Source organism: Thamnophis elegans, chromosome 5 (genome assembly GCF_009769535.1).
Source record: "Thamnophis elegans isolate rThaEle1 chromosome 5, rThaEle1.pri, whole genome shotgun sequence".
NCBI classification, from domain to species: Eukaryota; Metazoa; Chordata; class Lepidosauria; order Squamata; family Colubridae; genus Thamnophis; species Thamnophis elegans.
The window spans coordinates 26,532,885-26,545,081 of record NC_045545.1 but is presented as its reverse complement, the minus strand read 5'-3'; the positions used below and the strand labels follow the sequence as shown (position 1 = coordinate 26,545,081).

At 40.4% G+C, this 12,197-nt stretch overlaps 1 protein-coding gene across 1 annotated transcript in view; it reads left to right on the top strand.

The window, feature by feature from the left end:
• The first annotated feature begins 335 nt into the window (after positions 1 to 335).
• Positions 336 to 12,197, top strand: part of CACHD1 (cache domain containing 1) — a 135,908-nt gene continuing 124,046 nt past the window's right edge. Inside the window, 1 exon segment of the mRNA XM_032217813.1 lies at positions 336 to 896. Coding sequence (XP_032073704.1) covers positions 654 to 896 — 243 coding nt within the window. The 5' untranslated portion in view covers positions 336 to 653.

The following is a 12,197-nucleotide window of genomic DNA, read 5'->3' as shown; positions in this document are numbered from 1 at the left end:
TGTTACATGTTCGTTTCAACAGGTGAGGGAGGGGGACTTTGAAGACCCGGTTCTGCAAACCGCCGGCTGGGTGAGAGGGAAAGTTTCCGAAAGCCGTGAGGGGGAAGAAGCAAGCGCGCGAGGCTGGCCCGGCCTCGCCATTCCCAACCCAGTCATTGTTGTGCAGAAGAGCCGACGCGCAGCTTGGTGGCACCAGACACCTCCCTTTCCCCCCTGGCTGACTCCGATCCCGGCCCTGACGCTTCCTCAGCCTCTTTCAGCTCCGGAGTTTGCCGCTCACCGCAGCCCCAGCGCTGTTTTCAATCGGCAGCCGAAGCGGAGCTCCCACTCTCCCCGCACGCAGCGCGAGCGAGAGGCGAGAGCGCGCGCAGCGTCCCTCTGCCCCGTCTCTCGGCGAGGAAGCTTCCCGGCCGCTCGCTTCGAAGTAACCGAGCCGTTCCCTTGGAAGCAGGCGTCCCCGGGACTCGTGATTGGCGGCCTCGGCATGGAGCTTTCGGCCGCCTCTCCCCGGAGCCCCGAGGCGTAGCAGCCGCCTGCTCCTCCCTCTCTGCCTCCCGCCCGCCCTCAACCCCGCACCGAAGTTTGGGAAGCGTCGGGGAAAGTTTGTGAGCCGCGCTCGGGGCAGGAAAGCAGCAGCCGCCGTCGCCAGCATCATGGCGAGCAGGCCAGCCGGGTCGGAGGAGGCCGCCCGACCAGCTCCCTACTCCTCCGGCGGCTCGGTTCTCCCCCGGAGAAGGGACGGCGGCGTACAGCGGCCCCTGTGGATCGTCTGCATGGCACTTTTCTGGAGATTCGGCGCCGCCGACTCGGAGTTTTCCATTCTGGACGAAGCGCAAGTTTTGGCCACTCAGATGAGAAAACTAGCTGCGGAGGAGTTGGGCGTCGTTACTGTGCAGGTAGATAATATTTCCTATTTGCCCCGAATATTGTCGTTTTCTTTTCCTTCTTCCTGATTTCCCCCCCTTTCCTTTTTTTACCCCCCCTGGCTGTCTTCCTTCCCCCCCCCCCCGTTTCCCTCCATCTACTTTAAAAGCTCTTCCTTCCCTCGTTTAGTATTTGATGCTTCTCCAGAGACTCCGTCTTTCTCTTCTTAAAATGCCTTGATGGAAGAGCAGCTTCGGCGCCTCAATTTTATAAGGAATCTCTTGGCCGGAGGTTCTCCCCATCCTTCGTTGAGAGGTGGGGGCGGGACGGGGACAGAGGAAAGTTTCTCCATGATCAGAACGTGCGTTTTCTCACGACCGCTTACTGACTTTTGATCCGGGAGCCTCCCGTACCCTTTCATATGAGAGCATCGATGAATGCTGAAACACGATCGCCTGGATTTAGCCTGTTGCCTCCTGGGCAGAGAGATACTTTCGAGGGTGGGAGGCAAAGTAGAAGCTTGCAACTGGGCATTCTGCATACTTTCGGTCTGCCTTCAAAGATTCGGTAAATATACATATATATATGCTACCTTGAAGAGTTTAGACGGAAATCCGAATCTTTTTGCACGTACCTAGTTTCGGCTGATTGGAAAACACCCAGTTGTCGTAAATAACTGAAGGTTTAACTAAATGTGAAACCAAAAACCGGAACGAGGTTTCATTGTTTAGTGCTTTCTCCTGAGAACCAAGTTTGACCAAGTTTTCTTCAGAATGAAAATTAATGAAAAGCATTAAAACTCTGCCTCGATACTCGGATATTTTAGCGACCTGTTTATTGGGACTAAATCATGGCTAGGTTTGCAATTTCTCTTTTTGCATGGCAAGTGCTTAATTATCTTAAGTGTGGCTCAAATTGGGCACTTTATGATAGCTGATAAAAGAGGTGGGAAAGGAAGGCCTTGTTTTGGAAAAATATTCTCACGGTGCATACATAACCCATACTTTAGAGCCAGCTACAGATTTGAGAGGCAAACAAAAAAAGATTTGCGATAGCAAACGGGTAGATACAAAACGTCAGGATTGTAAATGGAAATATGCTTCAGATAGGCATAATTTTACTTTTCTAATTTAAGGATCTAAGTTAACAAGTTCATTTCTTTCCTGAAAAAACTCATTTCCTGACCCTGGATAATTTGCTTCAGTTCAGAGGGAGCCAGATGATTAGTAATTATGGTCTATCCCTGCCTTTGTGGTTGCATATTAATGACAGTTTGAGTATTGTCCTTGCTGCAAAGGAGGCTAATAGCTGTGTTACTGCCACCAAGGGCCAGCTCCCTGGACAAAAGGTGAAATTGGATCCCCAACACCCTGCAAATGCAAGTAGTCAGTGGCAAAGGCAGTTTTTAAAGCTTCCGAGATTGAAAAGGAGACACTTCTATGGAAGCAGCAGGGGTCTGTGCCCAAATGGCTCTTTATCTTCTTCAAACCCACTCCCTTCCATTATCTTTTGAAATATTTTTGTTTCCCTTCCCTCCTGGGGCTCAGCCTTTGTCAGTTCTTCTCTTCCTGGCCTTTATAGTAAGAAGCCATGCATTAAAATGACTTCGCTTAACAAGGTAGATAGTAGTAAATTATTGATACACTGAACTATGGAGAATTCACAAGTCACTTCTTGTAAGAGCCGAAAGATGTGTTTCTCCCTCTGAGAAGCCTATGTATACTCTGTGGTCTCTTGCAAATCTGTTAAGGATTATTGCAGGTTTTTGGTTTTTTGTGTGTGTAAATGTGTAGTGAAACTGGATCCCTTCATTTGAAGAACTTTGCATATCTTTGGGTATGTATGAGACCTCTTTTAATCCAATCAAGGTGTATTAACCACATGCGCATTGATTATACGATGCTTTCAAATGTGTAATTTAAACATATTTAGCTAATAAAACGCCTGTCTTTAGGAATGGCAGATTTTAAAAATTTATTGGTTTCAATAAAAATACCCATTGCAAATTCTAACTATAGCCTGCTATTCATAAGGGAAAAGTTTAAAGCCAGATGCCCTCAATAGATTAAAACACTTTTATTAATACTTATATATTGTTCATTTTAGAGGAACCTATTTGTGTTATAAAAGCTTCAGTTTGAAATGAAGGCTGTGATTTCTGAAGTAGAGACTGTGTTATTTTAGAAGGCTGTGATTTTATTGGCTTCTAGTAATAAGTCGGCAAATATTCTTGTTACGCTGAAAAACTCCAGTTGTAACAATGGTATACGATAGGATTGCCCTATAGTTCTAAGTATGGTCAGATGTCCTATGATTGGAATAAGCTATACAAGAAAAGACATTTACCTAATTACAAATCTGCTCTGAGTCGCTGGAGCAGTATAGAAGAAAACCTAAAATGATAGCTAAGATAATTGAGGTGAAAGAAATTATAAGGATAAGGTTTAGAATAGATTGTGATACAGATGAAATAAAATAAGATTAGATGAAAGGTAGTACTGAAGAAAAAAAAAATTGTAGATATTTTGAATCTGACCCTGAATATTTTTGTAGGGATACAGCTGATTGGGGAAGTTAAGATAGATAAAGGTCTGGAGGTAATTGTGTAAGTTAAAAAAAGGAAAGTACTGTATGTGACAGAAGCAGAAGATGAAAATAGAAAAAGTAGGTAGCCACTCCCAAGTTCATGAGACCAATGAGGAGAGGCTCTATAGCTGAATTATTATGAAAGGCATTGTGTTTATTCTAACTCTGAAGAACCATGTTTTGATCTATTGTGAAATTTTGGCCCTGGGGTAGGCTGAAATATCAGGATCTGGAGAAGTGTACTGAGAGGTTGACTTCATAAAATTTGCATGTATGGGAATTATACAAGATTTCCTACGAGAAATATGAGATGTTTTTCATTCCTTCATAAATGGATGAAGAACAATGGCCAAATCTCTTTTGGAAAGGTGAGAAGGAAAATCAAGGGAGCATTTTGTGCCAGAAATCTCCATGATGTGAACATGTATATAAGACCAAAATGCTGCAAGATGCAGAACGCTTTTTAGAAATTAGGTGAACTGTCTGCCTAGATTATAGCTGTCAATAGGGGTTCTCCCCCTTTGTGTTTAATGTAGTATCCCAATTCTAATACCAGACATTATGAAAAATCTAGTTTTTGTGTGTTAGAATAATACCTTTTTTTTCAGATGATAAGGATTCATATACTTATATACTGTAGTGGAAAATATTCACATTTATTGCATAGGAAGTTAAGGTTGGGACAGGAATATATTATCCTAAATAGTAAGCGGCAATCAAGATTTGTTTATCTTTTCATGGCAATATAATTAATGCTTTGATCAAGTTTATTGGTATAACTGTGTAGCTACTTTTAGATTTTGCATCATGCTTTATTTTTGATTTAGATTGGAAAATATAGCTTTTATGCTTGGCATAATAGAATGTAAAATGTATTCCATATTTTGATACAAGTTTAAAACTTAATTGTTAATTGCAGTTTACAAACAAGACATCTTAACAAGATTCTTAATTAGGTATAAAACAATGCTTCTTATTTGACACACATGAACATAGATGTTACTTTGTCATATAATGTAAAATGCCAACATTTTACTTCATTCTTCCTGTTGAATAAGTTTCTACAACAGCATTCAATGCATGGTTTAGCATTGACAATAGATACCATGTTCATAGATTTGTGCCAAATAATGTGGCAAAACGTGGCCTGCCATTAAATGTAAAAAAAAAATGTCTGCAATTTTTAACTTGGATGGTTGCTTATAGTCCCTCCCCCAACCTCCCCAACTTTAAAAGTAACAATTCTTGTTGCTGAAATACAGTATATAATTTGCACTTTGGAAAAGTTTAGTTCACCTGGACATATACTTAGAGGACATATGGGAGCATTTTGCAGTAATGATAAGAATATTTGTTTCTTGAAACTTAGTGACATATGAATTATGCACATTTACCTGGAATGAATCCCATTGAGTTAAGAAAGGCTGACTTCAAAATAAACATGCATAAGACCAGCTGGATTAACTAATATGCTGGCATTAACACTTGCCTACATCACATTTAACTCTAGATTTTTCAGCTGAATGTGTGTGTGGTTTAAACTTGAAAGACATTTGAATTGGTACTGGGTGATAACCAAAGTGATTCACTTCTCATTCATATGTACATTAAATGCTGTCAGTTCAGAATGATAATCACATATGCAACATCATAGGAAACCTTATACATAGGTGTGCTGTGGGTGAGGCATGCATATCTGCTGATTCCTTTTTCTAAATAATGAAAAATAGCTTCAGGTGATTCCCAGCTTGTTTTCAAGAAATCTAGATGGGTCATTCTTTTCATACTATGACGTGTTCTGCTTAGAATGTGACCTGCTTTTTAAACACCTTTCCTTTGTTTTTCTCTGTCAGTCTGGGGATCACCTGTAACCTTCTTTTAAATTTGTGTACATTTTTAAAGATCTGGAGGGTGTTTTCTTTGTATTTGTATTTAAGTTGATCCAACTAGTTCACATGCCAATCTTGGAATTATCTATAAAATAGAAGAATAGAATTTGCTGACAAGATGGATCAGCAGCATACACAAAGGTCATGCTTCATGTCAATATTGTAAGAATTGATCATTTCATGTTGATTTAATCCTGCTATTTGTTTTGGATGAAAGCCATCTCTTAAAATCATTGTTAAAATATATGCAGCCTGGAAAATAATTGCATCAACACTTTGGCTAGAACAATTCACTACTTTGGATTTATATTGTACATCTTTTGTTCATGGCAAGGACTGCAGTGGCCAGCAAATCTCTGTTGCATAGGCAGGAAAATGAGGCCAGTGAATATTCTGCTACTTCTATTATAAACCTTGTGTCAGGAATCTCCTGATTCAAGTATCATCTTGAGAAATGGGATGGGATTACTGTAATTCTGAGCTGTTCCCCTGTCTCTTCGGTACAAGATGTCATTGGGATTAAATCATGTGGTGTGAAACAAGGCGGTGTTTAGTTCTGTTAATCTGCTTGTCTAGTGAGATGAATCCTGAATAGTCACATGATAAAATACTGGTCAGGGTTGATATTGATTGAAGCAATGTAATATAAATCCGGTAAATAAACATATAAATAAAATGGATCTTCCTGAGGATCACCAACTGATTAAAACCATCTCAATTTGCAGCAAGCTAGGCAGCAAATAAATATTATAAATGAAATAAAGAAATAAGATGAAATGAATACATCACATAATGAAGGGGTGTCAAGTATTTGAGTTAGTCCTGGGTTTTTTAACTTTAATGGTCAAGTATAGAGACAGGAGATGGTTTTTTAGGTTTCTGTTTAGTTGTATTGTCTTGACAGGCATAGGGTCAGCAGTCATGAGAAGCAATGCAAGAATTTATAGGTTTTTGGTTTGACCCTATAGATTTTTTCTCCCTATATTAACCAAATAAGATAGACATCTCATAGAACTGCTGCAAAAATATTTAGTGGGTTCCATTATGTGTATTTTGTTATACTTTCTTTTCCTATTATTCTTGTATGCCTTTCCAACTCTTAATAATTTTTTACTGTTGCCTAGCTCACATTAGAAAGGGAAAGTTTGAAGTAGTAGTACAGTATTCCATAGTAGCAGTATGGCATTAACTGCCGCAGATTTCTACTTAATGAAGGAAAAATAGATTTGACATATACAAGGGTCAGCAGTTCATTTCCAAGTTGGGAGTACCTAATAATAGGATGAAGTATTTTGCTGGCTGGAGATTTAGAGTAGTAAGAATTGCTGGGTTGCCAAAAATTGTCAACACTTTTTGACATAGTACTGCTTTTAACATTAGTATATACTGTATATTTGGCTTGAAGGGGTTCTGTTATACATTCTACATTCATTGTATTTCTAGCCAAAGACTTATGCATTGCTATTTACATTATTATTTTAACATTAATAAAGCTGAAAGAAATATAAGAAGGGGATATTTCTATTTCTTGTTCATTTCTTTTGTGTGTTTAGCAATACTTGGACTATCTGTTAGGGTAAGTGAAATTATTCTAGTTTATCCCAGTCAAGCTTTATAAGAGAGGCAAAAGTGAAGAAATGAATATTGCTGTAATCCCACAATAGCTGATAAGTATATAACTACAATTAAAAATTACTCAACTTAGGTACTGTATGGTTTTAGCTTTAATTAGCTTTATTTTTTTTCTGTAATGTGATACTTGGTGTTATAGTATAGTTAAGAGTAAGGGGTACAGGTTTTCCACGAGAGTGTTGAATGCTTTCCAAACAGAATTTTCGCTTTAAATAACATCATGAAGAAAGAAATGGTTGAATACACAGAGATGAACTGTGAATTTAATTTACATAAAATCCAGTCAAATGTGGTCATTATCATGATCTTCCACTTGCCTACTTTTGGAATGCAGGTTCTGATATGCAAGTCAGAAGACAAACAGATTAGAGTACAAGCTGCTTTAAAAATGCTCACTTTGGGAACAAGAAAATATAAACCATACAAATAAATTAATGATTGCAATTTGCTTACAAATTATATGAGATTCACAAATTGTGACATAATGATGGTTTTATATTTAGCATTAGCACTTATATAATGCTTCATAGTGCTTTTACAGCTCTCTCTAAGCGGTTTACAGAATCAGCATATTGCCCCCAATCATCTGGGTCCTCATTTTACCCACCTCAGAAGGATGGAAGGCTGAGTCAACCTTGAGCCTGGTGAAATTTGAACTGCTAAATTGCAGGCAGCCGGCAGTCAGCAGAAGTAGCCTGCATTATCCCATTCTAACCACTGCGCCACCGCGGCTCTATTTCTTTGTATTTAAAACGTTATATTATACTGAGAGCCAGTTTGATGTAATGATTAAGACATCAGGCAAGAAACAGGAGACCATGAGTTCTAGTCCCACCTTAGGCACAAAGGCAGCTGGGTGACCTTTTAGATATTATATTGTATTGTATTATATTATTATATTATATTATATTATATTATATTATATTTATTATATTTATTATATTTATTATATTTATTATATTTATTATATTTATTATATTTATTATATATTATTATTATTTTATTTTATTATCCCACCTTTTTTACTTCATAAGTAACTTAAAGTGGCAAACATACATAATACTCCTTATTTTATTATTTTATATTATTTTACTTCATTGTATTATTTATTTATTTCATATCCCACTTTTGGTTATTTTAATAAATAACTCAAGATGGCAAACATATTATCCAAGATATTTTCCTCCTCCTATTTTCTCCAGAACAACAATCTGTGAGGCAGGTTAGACTTACCTTGAGCCAGTCGTAATTACAAACTACATGGTTCAATTAGGTAATGTCGAGTTACTTTGACATCATCATGGATTGAAAGACAAGGCTGTGAATCGTGAATTATTTGTCAATATATGAACATTTATTATATTAACACTTTGGATTGAACAAATCCTGATTTAACATTCATCAGCTAAATTAAACTTCGGCCTATATGTGGATTATGCTAGTTTTCAAATATTTAATGTCAAGTGAAATGGGCCAGTTTAATAAATCACAGCCTTTTTGTAGTTTATGGTTGCCATACAATTTCCATCCCTTTTTAAAATCAGTTGGATATTTAAAGAAACCAAATGCAACCCAAAGTGTTACAGCTGATAAATCTGTATGGAACCATTTTTTTTCCTACAAAAACAATCTGCAGTGTAGTAATTAGAATTGAAGGAGCGAAGTAAAAAAAACCCATCTGGTTTACATGATTGTGTGTTGGTTCTGTTCCAACCATAACAGTCTTTTAAAAATGCTCCAAGAATGCCCCAAGTCTACAACAGTTTTTCATCCTATCATCTTACGCTTTTTGGAGGGGGTGGGGGATAACCAAACATTTTGGAAAGATGTAACAAGGTCCTGATGGAAAAGCAGTTAATATTGTTATGCTTAGGAGAACAAATCTGAATTTTTAATTAGGCTTTAGTTGTTTCTTTGGAGCGTCAAGGCATCATTAGTGATATAAGTCTTGTTGCATTTAGCAGAGAATGACATTTTGCTTCAAACACAGAGAATGCAGCTGTCCTGCGCTGATAAAAGTTGCCAAATGTGGTGCAGCAAGGTGGATTCGTTGATAATTAGCTGTCCCATTTCACTGCTGTGTTGAAGGACCCTGCCGGTCTTGTACCAAAAAGAGAGAACGAGAGAAAACAAGAGTTATTAATTGGGAGAAAATCCAAAAGCTTCATTCCAGCTATTGCAGGGCTGATAAGATATTTTGTTACGAAAACACATATATAATAAGTAGTGTAAATGTTAGGTACAGCTTCTTAAGAAGACGTGGATGTACTAATTTAGTCAACTGGAAAGAATATAGGCTATGATGATCCCTTCTTGAATATCAAAAGAATAGCTTTGGCCCAAGCAATCTCAGCAAATTGGGGTAGCAGATACCTATAGTCTAATATGTCTGAATGAAAGATGTGCTTCATATGGATTACACATACTCTTGGGTCTATTGTATGAGGAGGAAAAGGATGCCATGGTGGTGCAGTGATTAGGGACTAGAAACAAGGGTATCTTGGTTTAAAAGCAGTTTTACTGGTTGACATCACAGATAGATCTCATTGAATGAGAATTATCACAGTTATGATGGGGGATTTATCACTGTTCCTCTTAGTTGCGTTGTCTTAACAACTCCATAGAAACAGGATCGCAATTTAAAGGGCATTTGGCAACTAGATAACAATTATGATGGTTGTGATTCCACAGTTGTGTGGTCACCATTTGTGTCTTACCTTGTTGAATTCCAACAAAGTCAATGGGGCAGTTGGCAGGAGGTGGCAAATGGGATCATATGACATCGCAATTAGAGTGTGGGATTTGCTTGGTGATGGCAATTTAAACTGCTCTTTTAAGTTGGCACTATAGTGTGACATTGCGATTTACAACTTCATCACTTACGGATGGAGTTGCCAATTTCTACTACCATTGTTAAGCAAGGACTACTTGACTACTTGTACAACGATTGCTAAACTGGAGTAGGAAACCCAAATGTAGCTTCTGCAGCTTAACCCCGTCCCTGCCCCAAACCTAGTCTTTGACGTCATGCCCAGCAATTTAGCAACACAGAGTTTTAATTTTAGTGGCTCAGTTTATTTTGCTTTTTTCTCTCCCCAATCAGAATTATGGTACTGGAAATGGAAAGGAGGTGTAGATGGAGATGAAACATGAAGCAGGTGTGGGGCCTGATCAATATTGGATGAGAGATTATCATAAAATACCAGGGCTGTTGCCAAGGTCTAATGCCCTTCAGCTTTTACTTACAATGTAGTTTCTTATACATTTGAAATGATTCTTATGATAGAGCGAGGAATTGATTATTTTCCAGAGGAAGGGAGGGAGTGGTCACGTGTGGGTATTCTCAAAGCCTGATTGGGCTGCGGCCCCAAGGGACAGTCCTCTGCCTCAGGGGGTTGGGGAGGTCCCTGTGGGGCATCCATCCTCCCCCCCCCGTGGGCCCGGAGCCTCAGCCCTATCCCCGGGATTGCGGGGGTGCCAGCTCCAGGAGCAGCTTCAGGGAAGGCAGTTTGCCTTTCCCGGGTGAAGGAGAGCGTTTTTCGGCACCTTGTGGCGTGTGGGAGCTATCCGCGGAGCCGCTGTTTGATTTGGGTGGCTGCCGCGTGGCTCCGGTATTACTGGAATTGCAAGGGGAGCTTGGGGCGAGGAGTGTGTGCCGGTGAGCCGCGTGGCTCCCCCCGTCCTTAATCGGAGCGGCATCGGCTTCTAGAAGCGGAGCTGAGCCGCATGTGCTGGTTTTCGGCCCCTCGCCTCCGCACAGAGTTCCGGTGGCCATTTTGGCTGCCACCACGTGCGCAAGACCCTTGCCTCATTCTACAGCCGATCGTGAGGCCCAGCTGGAGGCGGTTTTGGCCTAGTCCCTGCACTCCACCCAGCAGTCCCAGGTCCCGGTGGGGCCTACAGAGGCCAGTGACTTCTCCTTCTTCGTCGGACACATGAGTGGGGCATGGAGGAGGGGTCGGATCTTCCCCAGGGCCAGGTGGAAGGCCCAATGGGGGTGTGGAGGCTTTGGTGCAGGGCTCCGAGGGGGTTCCCCTTCCTAGGCCTAGCACGGCTCAGCACCCATCTAGGGCCTCCACCAGGGAGGAGGCCAGAAGGCACAAGGCCATTGAAAAGACCTTTGCTAGAGCAGAGAGGGAGGCCAAGGCCACAGGGCCTACTTCCAGGGACAGATCCAGGTCTCCAATCAGGCCTTTTTCTGAGCATTCCTCCCCTAGGGGTTTCAGCCCTTCTTCTCCCTCAGCCTCTCCAGACAGGGCCCTCTCCTATTTCAGGACAGAAACCATTTCCAGCACCAGTCCAGACTGCCCTTTCGTGGAGGAGGCAGCCATCCCTACCGCAGGGGGAAGTGACTCAAACCTGAGTCATTCCATCGGCGGCCGCCTTTCCCTCTATGCAGATCGATGGGACGAGATCACGTCGGATGCTTGGGTCCGAGCCACAGTTTGTCACGGTCTCAGGTTAGAATTTCTCTCCACCCTTCCGAATCTCTTCAGGTCGTTCCTTCCGTTCCAGGATCAGGCTATCGCCCACCTCCTCAACATTCAGGCGGTGGAGGTGGTTCCTCTAGAGCAGTGGTCCCCAACCTTTTTATCGCCGCGGACCAGTCAGCCTTTGATAATTTTACCGTGGCCCGCTGAGCGCACGCAGGGGTGGGGGGTGAAAATGGGGGAATACAAACATACTTTTTAAATCCACCTTCCCAATTCAACACCTGAATCATATCCCACCTTCCATTTTGTATGTAGATTTTAAGGAATAAACAGCTGAATTAATCAAGGTCAAAGATAAAAAGAGCAAGGGCAAAATTAAATAAGCCAGAGGACAGCAATGTAAAAAGAATACAGTATTAAGCCCATTCACTCTATCTAAGCCCCCCCCACCTCACAAGGTTGTCGTGGGGGAAATAGGGGGTGGGAGTATTAGGTATCTTCACTACCATATATAAAAGGAGATACTATCTTAAATAACAAAGTGGGCCCCCACCTCCAAAATATACTAAAAGAAAAAAGATTCCATGTGCTCAACTAATTTTTTTTTAAATCATCACTATATTATGGACTACAGACATATATATATATATATATATATATATATATATATATATATATATATATATATATATATATATATATATATATATACACATACATACATACATACATACATACATACATACATACATAAATACATACATGCATATATACATACCGTACGTATGTACGT